General features: G+C 38.8%; 1 protein-coding gene across 1 annotated transcript in view; it reads right to left on the bottom strand.

Annotated features, from left to right (window-relative positions):
* Window positions 1-652: 652 nt before the first annotated feature.
* Window positions 653-17,268, bottom strand: part of NR4A3 (nuclear receptor subfamily 4 group A member 3) — a 75,190-nt gene continuing 58,574 nt past the window's right edge. The window contains exon 8 of the mRNA XM_075212702.1: window positions 653-3,171. Coding sequence (XP_075068803.1) covers window positions 2,915-3,171 — 257 coding nt within the window. The 3' untranslated portion in view covers window positions 653-2,914. The remainder of the gene's footprint in view (window positions 3,172-17,268) is intronic.

Here is a 17,268-nt window from a genome sequence, read left to right as displayed (position 1 = left end):
GCTCCATTCAGTTGAAAACCGTTTCAGAGCAGGATACATATTAATTTGATCAGTCTATCAATCCGTCTACTACATGCTGGTTGTGTGGAAAACTGGGAAGTGGACTGAGAGAAACAACAGCTCTGAAACTCACAGTATGGAGGTGGGTAAAGCACAGACAGCAGTGAAAGAGAGAAGGCAGGTTACGCTGATTGATGGGTGCCTAGTAGTGTGGAGTGAGCACTTAGACAAAGGAAACAGTAAGCTCAGGGGAAAAATATGATGTTGGAAGAGGAATAGAGAATTGAAAGCATACCTGGTAAGTCATTGTAAAAGTTTTGTGCTAACGTAGAATGTGTGCAATTTTATATAATAGATAAGCGAGTATATGCATGGTGTGTTAATGGTGTAATGAATTTGGAAGTGTGGCTTGGGGAAGGAGTGTGTCCATGGAAAGGAATGTGCCCACAACCTACCATGTCTTGGTGATCAGCATTTTTTTAGTATTATGATTAACTTCACATTTTAGAACTGCAAGAAATGTTTAAAAAAACAAAACACATACAAAGAAAAATCCATCAAAGCTATAAAAATACTTTAATTACTATTTATCAAATTTTAATCATGTTTGCAAAACATTCGTTTTGCATTCATTACACACTACACATGACATTTGCAAATTGCATATAATTTAATTATCAAAGAAGCAGAGTTGTATTAAAAAAATATCAAAAAGAAAAACATTACAAATTTAACATAAAACACAAACATTGGATTGACAATCAAAGTTCCTTTGCAAAATGAACCAACAAACATTTAGTGCACATAGAAAAACAATTTCTTCTAAATTCCCAAGTATCAAATGACTAGCAAAACATGACAGATATGATAAAGTACCAAAAAGACGTGCTCTACAACTTACTATAATTAATCTGGTTTCAAAATGCCATTATTATTATTATTATTATTATTATTAATAATAATAAACAACCAATGTATTTATTACATGGTTAGCAAATATGTAAGTGTTTTACTTGTGATATTTGCAATTTTTATCTCTAATATGTATTGTGCATATCAGCTATTTGTATTATTATGTATTCAAGCATACGGAGACTCATTAGATATCACTGCAGATGTCATGTGCTGCAATACTCCAGATCCCAGAATTAAACCGGTAAATCTAGTCAAATTTAAAAGCTAACCTTATTCAAAACAGTTTTGGGTGGAATTCACTATGATAAGAGAAAATGCTAATTTATTACCTTAGGTCCAGGGGTACTCACAAATGCCCCAATGGCCCAGCTCTGAGATCCTCTCTTCTTCTACGGCAAACAATTTTTAAACTAATTGTAGTGTTGTCTGTGCTACTCTTCACTGAACATCCCATTAGCATGAATAGGAACTTCACTGGAGAAGTAACATCAACAATACTGCTGTCTCTTTGAATCAGGCACGCGGTTGTAAGAGAAAGATTACATTAGTGGACCCATTGCTTCAGAATAATGCTAAACCGAAGGTACGTAGTACTTTGAATCTTATCTTATCTTCATGAACCTTTTTTTTTAAAACTCTTTATCACTACTTTTATGAGTTAGCAGTTATAAAACTATGATTATTATCAGATTGTTGTTTCACGTGTATAAACATGATTAAAAATATGCATTTCTCTTATAACAGTGGAAACATAAAAAAAAATCAAATACACTCACAGGTTATTTAAATGGTGCTCTCTATATCTGTAGCAATTTACAGTTCAATAGTGATACAATATCATATTTTTATTTAGTTTTTTATTTAGATGGTTTTGAGAAAATAAAGTATACTGTAAGGCAGTGTAGTCAAATGTTATTATTTGATTGAGTCCTGTGTAATGTGTGTTTCATTAATACACACAACTTCTGCAACATGGTTTTCTTTTGAACTACATTTAATTTAAATCATTAATATTTTTTGTGAGGCTCATTTAGAGTTGCACTATCTAGACTTCTCTGGTTGGCTACTTGTTGACCCCTCCAGTAGTTAGTACTTAAATCAATAGCGGATAAATTATATGAAGTCGCAGCTGTCTACTTAATTGACATCTCCATTTGGACTACTGCAGGAAAGAAGATTCCCATTGGATTTCAAAAGGGGAAAGTAAGAGATGTTTGTATTTCATTTAACGTAATTTAATGTACATTTGCATTTTTGTTTCATTTAATTACATTATATTGAAAATGCAACTTTCACATTTATTAATAACCCTGTCAAGACAATATTCTCTCTTGACACTTTATTATATTATTATATTGTGTGCAAAAAAAGGTAATAACTATAGCCTTTACAACTGACACTATCAAGCCACCTCTCTATCGTGAGTATCATAAGTATATAAACTTGTAATGCCTGACATCAGAGCCGTAACTTAAAATGGTAGCGCCTGGGGCGAGAAACAAAAATGGCGCCCCCCCCTAGCCCTCAATTTTAACCAAACGAACCTAAAATATTCGTAAACTGCTCCCCCCTTCAACCTTGCTCCCTGGGCGGTCGCCCCTATCGCACAGCCCTAGTTACGGCCCTGCCTGACACACACTTGCTGCAGATGCAACTGTGTTTCAGCTGGATACATTTTGAGATGTGTCTGGCTCAATATTTGCACAGATATGTTTTTTTGAAGTGCGACTTTTCCTACATAAGTTCTGAGCGTATATATGCGTCCGCTTCTAGATGAGCCCATATGTCTATTCCTCAAAATGCAGGACTTTTTTTTTCAACATGGACAAAAACATTTATTACAAACCTTATGAGATGAAATAATTTAAACAGAAATACTTAAACCAATGGTTTTAGCACACAATTGCATTTTAAGACAACAGGTTCTCTTTTTCTCTTCTTGGTGGCGATGTTTTTCACAAGAACATTATTTTATTTGACAGGTTGTGGTTCATTAGCTTCAGTAGGGTAATGTGTCTAGAAAGAGTTTGTCAATCACAGGAGGTGGTGGCACCAAGTCTTCGAGCTTCAGGTAAAATATACGTTGCAGTCCCAATGTACAAAGAGCACGTAGATCTGTAAGAAGGCCTAATATTGTTGCAGTATCTAGTTTGTGTCCTTTGTTTTGGCCATCTAAGGCTAAATGTTCTTTTAAACAACAGATGATTTTGTTCCGTAAGTCATTCACCTTCTTTAGTTCTTTTAGGCCATGTCGTTCTAGAACAAACAAAAAAAGACAATTAAAATCTAAGTAAATAACGTTCAAGTTGTTTTTGCATTGTTATTTAAAAGGACAGCATAACATAAACATAACAAGTGCCATTTACAAATTGGAAAAATGGCTATGCAAAGAGCTTAAGTTCTGTGTGTCTACTTGTTTTAGTACACATATACAGGTGCATAACTCCACTATTCCTTTATGCACTTTGTATAATTTGTGGCGTTAACATCAAAGATTAGATTGAAAATGTCAGTAAATCTAAAACTGTCACTTGAAAGTACAAACCTAGTACCACTTTTGTGATACTAGGTTTGTCCTGTTTTTGGAGTTAAAGGAATAAGGGATTTGATCACATTTGCCTGTGGTTGACAGATTCTGGACAACGGTGAGGTAATGCTCTCTGCTCAACACCTCCATTCTGTTAGGCGCCATCCCCGCACTGCTCCTACGTGTCGGGGACGGACGCCTGTCTCTCTGCCCGGCTCACGTTCTGTTGCCTAGCAATGGGATAGACTTGCGGGTCTTTCACTGCGCCTAGGCAACAGGACGCTTCTTCCCCCTGTTTATCGGCGGTCAGGTGCATCTGACCGCCAAAATCCACTGCCACCACTCAGGGGCCACTAGTAGGTATTTCTGGATCCTCCCTCCATAAGTCTGGTGCAGAGTATTGGTTTCACCAGCTCCAGCGTTCTGTTCCCTGCTTCCTCCTGTATATTGTTCTTCGGTTCCTGACTCCTTGGCTTTGTTCCTGACTACTCTCTGCCCTGCGATTTGGCTCTGTTGATACCCGGTATTTGACCCTTGGCTTGCCTCTGACATTTGCTTTGAATCACCCCTTTTGTACTGCACCAATGTCCTGTCTCTCCCGCTGCCCTGATTACTAACTGGGAGAACCTAAACTGCGCACCTCACGCAACCAAGCCTATACCTCCTTGCAGGGGTCCCTGAATACCGGGAGTACGTAAGACTCCGCGCCTCCCAGATTAAGATGCGTCAATATCAGGCAGTGGCATCCTCTAAAGGTCATTATCATGACACATCATCCCAAACCCAATTACATTTATATTGGGAATTAAATGATATATTTTATTAATACCACAGACTAGTAATTCATGTTCTCATGCAACTAAATCTTAGATCTGAAAGAAACTCACTAGCTTCTGATTATCTTATGAATAAGTGGAACAAAATCAAAATGATAGAAAATATTAGACTTTTCAAGCAGTGACCCGTTGGATGCTTAAGGTACATATAGTATTCTGAAGTGTAAAATAAACCACAATTAAATGTCATTTTAAATTGTGCCAGAAATAAGACATATTAACAAAAAGTGCAAAAAAGTCTTAACATACAGGCATACAAAATGTTGCTCAACAGCAACACATGCACCCTAACAATAAAATGGTCATGTTTTGGAATGGCAGGACCTGAAGTGCGACGTTCATACAAGAAAGCCCACCAACAGTTCTGTAAGGAGGATGGGCCAAAATTCATCCAAGGCGATGTGCAGGACTGATCAACAATTAACATAAAATTGGGATTGAAGCCATTGCTGCTCAAAGGGGTCACACCAGTTACTAAAAGCTTACATGAACTGAAGACCATAGGTTCACATACTTTTTCTGACAAAGAAATGTAATATATTATTTAGTATGTGATTTGAATTAATAAATATACAGAAAGTATATATTTTTGTGTGTTATTTGATGTAATGGGTTCTCTGTATTTATTTGTATAATTTAGATGACGATCCAAACACTTAAGGCCACATTTATGCAGAAATTCAAAAAATTCTAAAGGGTTCACAATCTTTCAAGCACCACTATGGCAAGGGTGAGGGTTATTAAAATAATTAATTATCTTTTTCATTATCAGACTGGTTAAATGCTTGTTTGGTTATGCAATGAAAAATTACAACATATGTTATTAAAATTGTGCAAAAGTGTTTTATATACAATTAATGCTAGGGTGACTTACATAGAGTACTTAAAAAATAGTTTTCATAATTAAAAATATGTTTTATAGAAGTAAATCTACAATGAGTTATCTAGAGATAGCTGTTCAAAAAGTTACCATTAAAAATGTTTTTTAAGTGTTATCCTGCCAAACATATATTTAGTACAGTGTACATCTTATTCTTTTTCTAAACCTTTTTTTTGTCAGAAAAAAAAAAAAATTTTAGCACAATTTTCACCTGTGAAAGCCATTTATTCACAATGGGCCTGATTCATCTTTGAACACAATGTGAACGCATCATGCATTTTAAGAAATCGGATGTAACTTGCATGCATGTTCGCCTGTATTCAACTACAAGATGATCTCAAGAAACATCTCCATTTGAATATGGGTACGGTCTGGCTATATGTCATTTGCCGTTTGCAGAAAGACTAAACAAACTGCAGGTCCCAAGTCCCATCAGAACTAAAGATGCTCACTGACCCTTGTGTTTTGGTTTTGGTTTTGGATCTGGATTAACCTCATGTTTTTGGTTTTGGCAAAACCGCCCTTGCGTGTTTTGGTTTTGGTTTTGGATCTGTGTTTGTTTGAAAAATTGCTAAAATATGCTAAATTCACATAATTTTGCTCTTTTTTTGTTCCTACATTATTATTAACCTCAATAACACTAACTTCCAGTCATTTCCAGACAATTTTGACCACCTCACAGACACAATATTATTTTCATACACTTTTGGACAAAGACTGCAGCAAGCACGAACACCTGGCAGTTCACAGGACATCTAGGAAACATTGCCACACAGCAGTGGCAGAAAAAAAAGAAAAGTGGAGCAAGATGGAATTGTCCTTAGGTCCTCCCATCCACCCTTATGTAAGATATTGAAAAGGACATGTACGGTCTAACAAACCAAGCACTCCAGTGACAAGGAGTGCCACTTTTATGGCTGAAGTGCTTGGTTTGTTCAGTCCCGCACAAAACAAGCTACCAGTAGCTTAGCTGCCTTAAGCCCAACAGAGGCAGGATGATAAATATGTCCGGTTTAAAGAATTGCTAAGACACCTGAGAAAAGAAATAGGTGTGTTGTCGGCCCCTGCAGACGAAGATTTGAAAGATGAAGACGAGGAGATCGCCATCACCCAGAGCACACGGCCGGTACAGTGAATGGCTCATTAAATCAGTTTGGTTCCTTTGATCGCTCCACCCGTTACTTGGATAACTGTGGTAATTCTACAGCTAATACATGGCGACAAGCGCTGACCCCCCAGGATGCGTGTATTTATCAGATGAAGACCAATCCGGTGTGCCCCGGCGGGTTGGAGATGGTGAACCCAGTGAAAAAGAAAGTATGTGGTCACACATACAAGAGAGAAACAATTGAAAGGATGATTGAAAACAAACTTAATTCTAACACAATATTAATTCAACCCCACAGGAAACCACCATTACAAACGTCTCTGTAACATAAATGCCCAAAAAAATGTAAAAAAAAAAGCTTTTACCTTTTTAAGAAAAAAACATTTAATAAAGGTGAAACTTTGCTGTAGAAAAACATGTAATTTTACCCATTTATTAATAAGCATTCCAGCATCAGCTAGCTTCCTTCTCTCTGCTAGATCCCAGCACTTGCAATCTACATTGCCATCAGCCTCACCCTCATCAGTGTGTACATCATCATCACTCAATACTAATTAATCCCGGCTGGAATCCACCTTTACAGAAGTCTCTGTACTTTGATCTAAATGCCAGTAAAGGCCTTCCTCGTGGAATTTGTAGTTCATTTTGCGACAGAGCTGTCACGATTTTTGGGCAATTCTTTTAGATCAAACCAAATGTCAAAATGTTCTGCTGAATCATCTGCATCATCATTTGTTCTCTTAGCCTGAGAAACTGAAGTAGGGGACGACGTCGTGTCAGGAACCACAGCTGTCATCTTGCTCACCAGGAGCTCATTGCATCTCTTGTGATCTGGGACAGTAGGAAATACAGAGAAGACATAGCTCTTAAACCTAGGATCAAGCATAGTTGCCAAAATGTAGTGATACGAATTCCAGAAGTTGATAACTCTTCGATCCTGGCAAAGCGATTAGAGTAATTCATCTACAAGTGTGACATACTTAGTGTAATTTCTTTGTTTCATATCCTCCTTCAATTTTTCAAGGTGCTTTTCCAAAAGTCTAATTAAGGGAATCACTTTGCTTAAGCTACCAGTGTCTGAACTTAGTTCACAGGTGACTACTTTGAATCGTTTCAGCACCTTGCACCACACAGAAAGTATTGCTTTTTGTATTTTAGTCCATTTCGCTGGACTAAAATACATTTGGCCTCCTTTCCCAATGTGATGGCTTGTGGAGTAAGCGTGGAGGGCTTTTCGCTGGTCCTCCATTCTCACAAGCACATAAAGTGCGGAATTCCACCTTGTTACCACCTCTTGATTCAGTTGGCCGTAGGGCAAAATAAATTGTTCTTGCAGCTGCTGCAATTTCCTACATGCTGTTGCAGAATGCCGAAAATGTCCCAAAATTTTTCGGGCCACAGACAGCATCTACTGCACGTCCCTGTCATTTTTAAAAAAGCTCTGTACCACCAAGTATATTCAAGTCAATTGTTGTAAACTACTAGTAGTCTTCTTCTTGGTCTACTTCTGGGATGAAGAGCCACCAGCAGCAGCAGCGGGACTAACACTCAATAATTCTTCAGAGAAATCCTGGATAGGGGAAAAGTTATCTAACCTTAGCAACTTGGATGCAAGACTAACTCCGATCACTACTGATGCTATCGATGAGGAAGGGGTTGTCGGTGTGGCTTTACAAAGGCTACAAATGGCTAGACAACTGTTCTCAGGATTGGGTAAAAATAATTCCACACATAAGAGGTGAATTTTTTGGTCTTATCCCCAGGCATGACAATGGCCTTCTTCTTAACACTAGCAAGAACTGCTTCCAGCGGTGCAGGACTTACACAAACAACATCATCCTCATCAACATCCTCATTAGTGCCGTTGTCAGCTATACAAATATCCCCCTCATCCTGTTGCAAATACAAAGTGGTATCCTACATTTGTGTATCACTTACTAAACTAAATGGCATAACGATGACAACCTGTTTGAAAGACTATGGGATGCCATTGCAACATGGCTTATCCTGCTTGGACTCTCCTGACGATATGTCATTTGTGATAATGCCACCAATATGTGACAACATTACAGCAGGGAGAATTCCATCACATTCCCTGTTTTGCTCACACAATCAACTTGGTGGTACTGAGCTTTTTAAAAAATACAGTGACATGCAGGAGATGCTGTCTGTGTCCAGAAATAATTCGGGTCATTTTCAGTATTCTGCAATAGCATGTAGGATATTGAAACTGCTGCATGAAGAATCGAATTTGAGGGGGAATGTACTTTAGTCCAGCACAGTGGAGAGTACTTTCCGCGTTGTGCAAGGTGCTGAAACCACTCTAAGTAGTCATCTGTGAAGTGAGTTCAGACACTGGTAGCTTGAATCAAGTGATTCCCCTAATTAGACTTTTGGAAAAGCAGCTAGAGAAATTGAAGGAGTAGATGAAACTAAGCAATTCTGCTAACTATGTAGGACTTGTAAATCAAGTACTTTATTGGCTTCGCCAGGGTCCAAGAGTTATCAACATCTTGAAATCAGATCACTATTTTGGCAACTGTGCATGATCCTTGGTTAAGAGCTATGTCTTCCCTTTCTTTCCAGCTGACCCAGATCTCAAGACAGCTCTGTCGTAAAATTAACTACAAATTACACGGGGAAGGCCATTACTGGCAATTACATCAAAGTACAGAGACTTCTGCAATGGTGGATTCCAGCGGGCATGAATTAGTATTGTGTGAAGATTATGTACACACTGGTGAGGGTGAGGATGATAGTATAGATTGCAGGTGCTGGGATATAGCTGAGAGAAGAGAGCTAGCTGATGCTGATATGCTTGTTAATATTTCGAGTAGAATGGCATGTTGGCAATTTTATGTTTTTCGACAGTAAACTTTCACCTTTATTAAAGAGGTGTTTTTTCTTTTAGAGGTACAAGGTTTTTTTTACAATTTTGTTTCCCTGACTTAAAACCCACTATGCACTTGAACATATTAATTACACTACCAGCCCTATTATTACAATTTTGCTTTCATCACTGAACACTGCCACCTCTCCTGTTTCTGCGTGAGCTATGGTACAGTAGAATGTCACTGGAGACTTTTAAAAACACTGCCAGCCATATTATTACAAATTTGCTTTCAGCACTGAACATTGCCACCTCCTGTTTCTGGGTGAGCTATGGCACAGTAGAATGTCACTGGAGACTTTTAATTACACTGCCAGACCTATAATGTGTCTTTTAGCACTGAAAACTGCCACCTCTCCTGTTCCTGGGTGAACTATGGCACAGTACATCGTCACTGGAGCCTTTGAAGAACACTGCCAGCCCTATAATTTGTCTTTCAGCACTGATAACTGCCACCTCCTCTGTTTCTGTGTGAGCAATGTGACAGTACAATGTCACTGGAGACTGCCAAGAGCACTGCCATCCCACCTCTTTCTCTTTCATTAATGACGCTGCCCAACTACACTGAAGACTGCCAACAACCCTGCTAGCCCTTCTGTGTCTCTCTGTGAAATGGCACTGGACCTCCGTGGAGGGCGGTACTTATAGAATCCAAAACTTGCAATATCCGATGACGCAACATTTACATTTTGCCTCATTTTCATTTCTGAGGGTGCACGAAAGTACCAAGCCGACTTGGCTTGGCACTCGGATCAGCGAAGTTCAGGTGGGCTAGGTTCTCGGAGAACCGAGCCCGAATATCTCTAATCAGAACACATGCAATAAGAAAAATCTATTCATTTAATTTTACAACTCTTAATACTATAATCATTAATACAAATATCTTATAATTTTATTTATTTATTTTATACATTAAATAAATAAATCAGGATGTTCTTAATATGTACTGTACAGAAAATGCATTTTTTATAATTTTTCTTACTTGAAAACACATGTTCTGGCATGAATATGTGTCAGTCATCACTATCACTTGCACTTACATCTGCACTGTAGCTAGTGCAAGTGATATGGCTAAAAAACATGTACCTCAGAGATGCCCAGAGCTTGAATTGGGCGAATGCGCTTGCGTTCAACCTCGACACACCCTTACTGTACATTGCCTACCTGCGCTTACCCCTTCCATCCCCCATTCTGTCCTTAAAATCACAGACAGTCAGAAGTGTCATTTGTGTTTAGACATGCAATTGCATTTACTGATGTAAGTTCTGTTTCTGAGTATGCGCAGAACAATTTCACGCAAGATACGGCATGCAACGGGATTTAGGTCTGAAGATGAATCAGCCCCATTGAAATTTAAATTAAAGGATACCAATTTTTGGAAAAGTACATTTGTACAATAACCCACAATGAGTTAGCTACCCATGCTGATAGCATCCTAATCTATCAGTTTCTACTTCCAAGTCAACTTTTCTAATAATTCTACGGGTACCACTGTGACTACACAAGTCCAAGAGATATATAACACAGGGTGGAAATCTAAACAATATGTCAAAGAGGAGAAAAAACCCAGGTAATCTTAAACATGTTTTAAAAGAAAATGGCTGTCATGCGCCGTCCCGCGATCCTTCCGGGACGGTCGCTTGGTCTCCGCCCAGCGCGTCTAGTTGCTTAGCAACCAGACGCTTCACTTCCGGCTTCGGCTGCCGATCTCAGTACAGTGCGCCCCGTTGCTAGGCAACGGGACGCTATGAATGAATCTCCCTGGCGCCGGGAATGACAGCGCTGCAGCGCTGATTCTGATTGGGGCACCTCACTATTTAAACATCCTCTGGCACTCCTACCAGTGCCAGATTATCAGGTCTTTCTGCCTCCAGCATTTGTGTGTACCAGTCTCCTGTATTTGTTCCTGACTATCCTTGTGCTGCCTGTGACCTTTTGACCTGGACCGTTTGACCACCCCATTTGGATTCTCCTTTTGTACTGCTCTGCCTGAACGTTATCGACCCGGCTTGTCTCACCATTCTTCTGGATATCCTTGTGTACCTCGTACTACCAGAACGTTACCGACCCGACCTGTCTGACACCTCTTTGTATCTCGCTGTTGACTCGTGGGAGGACCGCGACCTGCGTGTCCCTGCAGCGGATTCCATACTTCCTTGCGGGGGTTCCTGGTGAATACCAGGGGCACGTTAGATTCCGCACCTTCCTCTGAGTTGCGTCAACAATAGCAGGTACGCAATATAGTTGTGACAATGGCTGTACCTGACATATAGCTAGGGAAAAAGGAATACTTGAGTAGCCAGGCTGTCTCTGAGTCAGGGATGAAGATCGCGCACCAGCCACTAGTCAAGGTGTCTGGGCAATTTAGAAGAGATTTAAAAGAGATGAAAGAGATAAAACCATCCATACAACAGGAACTACAGAAACTGATTACTAGCCTCAGATAAGCTATAACAGTGATTGGGGATCATGCCAACAAATTGGAACATACGGTGGACGTGGTAGAAGAAAAAATTCTGAATCAGGTGTTGAAAAATAAAGTATAACTATATGTATATATATCGATCAGCCACAAAATTAGTATCACTGACAAGAGAATAGCATTATCTTGTTACAATCCCACCTGGCAAGGGGTGGAATATATTGGGGGCAGCAAGTGCACAGTCAGTTCTTGAAGTTGAAGGTGATGTGTTGGAAGCAAGAAAAATGTATGTATATATATATATATATATATATATATATATATATATATATATATATATATATATATATACAATATCTTAAAATGTGAAAATATAATATATATATATATATATATATCTACTATATAAATGCCTAGTGGCGTGTGTGAAAAAAAAAACAAACAAGCTGCAGTGCCACCTACTGGGCAGAGTTATACACTGACCTATATATTTCTTGAAGGAGAAGTGACAGTTGGGAGTGGTTGGTGGTTGCCGGGGGTGACAGTGGGGAGTTTTTAACACCTTAAGTAGCTTGATTTGACTAGAATGCATGAGTATCATGCACGGGTTAACTTGTATATATTTATATATATATATATATATATATATATATATATATATATATATATATTTATATATATATATATAGACATACATCACAAGAAAGGCACTCACTTTTCCAAATTATAAAGTCTCCATTCCCTTTATCAAGACTGGCTATGGCATAAGGACTTTATAATGTGGAAAGGTCCAGTGAAACCTGGTGGTAACTGCCTTAAATGAAACTGAAATGTAATGACGATCAGCCTTTTTTAAAGGAAAAAAATGCAGGTAGCCCAGTGGCCCAGTCCAAGGTATTCCAGCCCTCCCCTGACCAACATAATCCTTGCTGCTGACCAGCTCTGCGCTTAGTTAATTGCCAGCGACTACATTACTTCTATGCGACTACATTATTTCTATGAAACTATGAGTCCTGGCATTGCAGCTTTAAATACAGAAATCCCTATGTCGCTATATTATATGACATCAATGTGAAGCGCCGGCATTTTCTCTATTCGGAATTAATGGCAGGCATGTCGGAGATCTCCGGTATTTCATTTATAGTAAGTACCACCGGTTTGATGTTCGCAATAAAAAAAATTAAGATGTATCAATTTAAACTTGAATGTATGCAGGCTTGTTTGCATTATTATTATCTTTTACTTATAAGGCGCCAGAAGGCATTCTCAGCACCTAAATATGTGAATCGACTTGATCGTGTGCGAACTGGGTAGAAAATGGTCAAACCTTTTCAAAATTGAAGTTTTTTTTTTATTTTAGCTACAATTTGATAAATGTGAGTAAATGTTCGCATTTTTATGTTGATTCAACAAACCCATTCAAGAATATGAGTCTCTTTATTACATGCAGCAGTTTTGTATGGGCATAGTTTTTCAAAAGAACAATTTTCAGCTCATTACAAAGAAACGTTGTATAAATATAATATATGCTGTAAATAGTGACAGGTGGAATGTTATTGTAGAAATCAAAGACAGGTCAAATTGGCAGTATTGAAATAAAGGATACTGTTGTCATGCAGACAGCCTCGTCAAATTACCAGCTAGGATTGTTTACTAAAGTGTAAAAAAGTGGGTGCACAGTGCATTTGTTTTGTACAAATGTGTCTATTTAACAAGGAGCACTTCCGCTTTTCTCTGTGAGAACCGACCTTGCCAAAATGCTCTGTGCAACGATTTCCGGTATTCTGGTTTCTTGCACATACTATAATAGATGATGACATTTTCATTTTTAAGTGCGGCTTTTGTGAAATTTCAGGAGACTCCTATTTTTGGTTGAGAAATGAAGGGACTGTATCAAGTTATGGAGGTTGAAAGCACCATAAACATGGACATAACCATCTGTTGGGCTGCCAGTCTCACTGCGCTGATTTAGAGGGTTAAAAATCAGCCTGAAAGACATTCCCATTAGATGCATCTCTAGAATTTCCTCACCATCAAATTTAAAGCTACAGTAGCCTCTAAGTATTACTGTTGCCCTTTATAGCTGCTAGGCAGGCTACGGAAATTATTAATGTTAGCACAACATGCTCAAAACAACTGAATGGCATACAGTTGCAAATACATAGTTAATTATTGCCAGAATAAAAGTGCATATTTAATGGCCCAAAATAAAACATGTAGTACTTTATTATAAACTCAATACACCAATGTTACTGGTCTTCATTAAATTTGCTTCTGCCTGACTAAGGGAGTTGAACGTTTGAGTATGCATTTCTGTGAAAATCTGCAAATCAGAGTCACAAGATTTATTTTATTTATATTTTTTAAATATTTACTAGAAACACTTGATTGATGTTTTCTGTAGCGTTAACTATAATTACTGCTTATGTGTTCCTGCCCTTACACATTGTGCAGTGTTTCCCCATGGATCAGAACATAAATCATGGTAAAGTGACAAGTATCTAATGCTGTCTGTTTGTTGTAATATTTTCAGATCTCTTTCTATTTTAAGGAAATTAGACAATATCGAGGTAGTTGCTTTGTGACAAAAATGACACACAAGGTGCTCTGGATTTCTTTCTGCCTCTCTACTTGTCATGAATGCTTAATTACTATGGCAACCATTATTTATTCAGTGAATTCAAGTAAAGATCAATATAGCCTGCCAGCCATGTCAGAGCTGTAACTCAGATTTCACAAGGAATTTACAAAAACTTCACTTGGTCACCTTCATTTATTTCTTTTGAAATAAAATGTTACTTTAATTATAGTAGAAAATACATAGTATGGGAAAAAAGGAAAACTATCTGTATATCCGTCTATCTGTCTATCTATCTTTCTGTCTGCATACAAAACTATCTATCTAAATACTTACCTACTTGCAAACACAAATCATACCTTCCAACTCTTCAACTCTCCCCTCCCCTAGAGGGACAGTACCACTTTTTAAACCAAGAACCCTCTGTTCATCTTTGTACTGCAATATTTTGGATATATTCTATATATCTGCAATGTCATATAAATATTAAATGTCTCAAAAAATCTATCCATCCTGTATATAATTACATAAACGGAAATACTGCTGAAGTGAATGGTCCCATATATGCCAATATGTTTCCAGCGGTCTACCTTTTATGAAAATGCCAGTTCTCCATAATCAGACATATGCTGAAAGCTGCTGACATTGATTGTATGTGTTGGGAATCACATGTTTTCAGAAAAAGTACACTGCTGCAATCCATCTTTTAAAACAATGAGTGACAGAGGATTAACTGGGGGGCTTCAGATCAGTACAGGAGCTGCCAGTGGGTGAAAGGAATGTCCCTATATTCTCCCCCAAAAACCCTTCTGATACTTTAATGAGAAAACTACAACAACCGATAAAGCAAAGTAAAAATGTACATCTATGTCTTGTGATAGGTTACAAAGGCATAGCTGTAAAAGAAAAAAGTGAAGCATAAACTGATATCAAATCAACCAACTTTGAATGAGCATTAACTAACTCACTTAAACCACAAGGTTGGGTAAGAAAGCAAGGATGAACTAGTGAGTAATATGTAAAAAGTAGGAAAATTATATATGCGCAATGAGGAAAGCTACATCACTCAGCTAACCCTCCGTAACTCTCTGTGTGGAAGTTTAATAGTTGATCATTCATCCCCCATTGTTCAGTTCATCTTGGGTATTACAATGTATGCTACTGTCAGCTGGAGGGATATACCAGTCAATTTGAGTCTTATAATCCTCAGGAGCTTCTTTGTCACCAGATTTGTCACCTAATAATGGCTTGGTCTCTAAATCATCTTTAGAGAAAAGCTTTCTCACCTGGTTGGTGTTGAAGAGGTGATTCCTAAACCAGACTTTAGTTATTCTATCTGGTCCTTTTATCGTATATATTGGAACTCCCAGTAACTTCTCTACTACTTAAAAAAGTAATTTTCTAGCTTGTGTTTGGCCGAAAGACCTAAATTCTAAAGCAATACTTTATTCCCAGGGACAAGACCTTTGAAGTGTACTCTGGCATCAAAGCAAACCAAACCCAGCCACATACTGATAATGTCTTCTAAGTCGCACTTTGTCTATTGAAGCTCCCAAATGCAAACCTATAGATAGGTCTGCTTATCTACCATATATGAGATTGTAGGGGAAGACACCACTACATTCGTGTAGCGCGCAGCCATAAATATTAACCGTGGTCCAATCATGTCAACTCCAAAACTTCTATTTTCTGGGTTATCTAGTATGCTATATTCTTAATCAGTAGGTCTAGAAACTATTTCATGATGTAACTTTCAAAGACTATGCCTTGATCAGAATGTATATAATTAGAGAGCTTGTAATGCATGATGAACTTGTTTACTGACCATAGTGGCAGCTCTTTGATCCTTTGTGGGTGTCACGTTTGGACCGGATCACGAATGAGGAATCCTTTCGATCTGCCAGGTTTGGTGCTACTCTTCTCAGAGGTATGAAGTCTAACAATGCAGGGGTTTTCACAAGGGACCCCCGCATGTAGGTTTGGACTGCAGGTTGCTGCCGTCCAATAAAGTACCTGGCGAGACCAGTAGGGGGCTGTGAGAGTGGTTAGTAGGGACACAGCCTCTGAGGTGTAGTTTCCTAGTAGTGATAGTTTGCACGCACAAACCTCTAAGAAAGTAAAGGCAGTGTAAGAGATGCCATGGACTGCTGACCTAATTCACTGAGAACGTGGAAAAGATACGCGGTTAATCAGCAAAGCAGTACCACATATAGTGGAGGGAGTACACTAGGAGAAAAAGGTCTGTACGGCAGGACCACTGTTACCATGGAGATGGTAACTGTGCCTCTATAGTGACAATCTGCGAAGAGACAATGCAGGGCAATGAAGATGGTAACTGTGCCTCTGGAGTGATAGTCTGTGGAAAGACAATGCAGAGCAATGAAAATGGTAACTGCTCCTCTGGAGTGATAGTCTGCGAAGAGACAATGCAGGGCAATGGAGCACAAGGGAGCCACATCTTGCACTTAGCAGGTAGCTGACTTGAAGAACAGGCACAGTGCTGAGGAAGGAGGTGCTTAATATAGTACTGCCTGAGATTAGCTGACCAATGGACTGAACAGGAGAGGAGATAAGATTGGGTCTGTGCATGCGCAGACCTAAGAGGAACATGGCTGCGGCCAGAGCTGCAACCGAGTGGATCATTTGCATGCATGTAATCGCGCCGACCTCGGGCGGAGAACCTGAGAGTCCGACATGTGACAGTGGTTTAATATTGGCCATATTTCCTATTCCACTAGAGTTATTGTTGATGCAGATAAAGTCCATACAAACAAGATACCTGGGTCTGGCACTTTTGAGGGTCAGACTGAGTAGGAAATGTCTTACCCTGCAGACATTGGAAGAGTTGGTCAGTGAAGAAGGCCAGAAGTAGAATTATTAGATCAGAACTATGAAGTGCTTGCCTCCAATACCTCAGAGATATCACTAGTTTCCTGGATGATTAAGATATAGAACAACCTGGTAAAGAACACTTTGATGGATATTAAACCTGTCCCACTCACACAGAACACAGGAATTCTTCTGTAGGTGCAAGCTCTTAATATGAGCAGAGACTTTCCTCACTACAGTTTGTCTTAGTGGGACAATCAAGAAATTAGCCTGTTAAGTTTTG

Source organism: Mixophyes fleayi, chromosome 5 (assembly GCF_038048845.1).
Source record: "Mixophyes fleayi isolate aMixFle1 chromosome 5, aMixFle1.hap1, whole genome shotgun sequence".
NCBI lineage: Eukaryota > Metazoa > Chordata > Amphibia > Anura > Limnodynastidae > Mixophyes > Mixophyes fleayi.
This window is presented reverse-complemented; position numbering and strand designations above follow the sequence as displayed.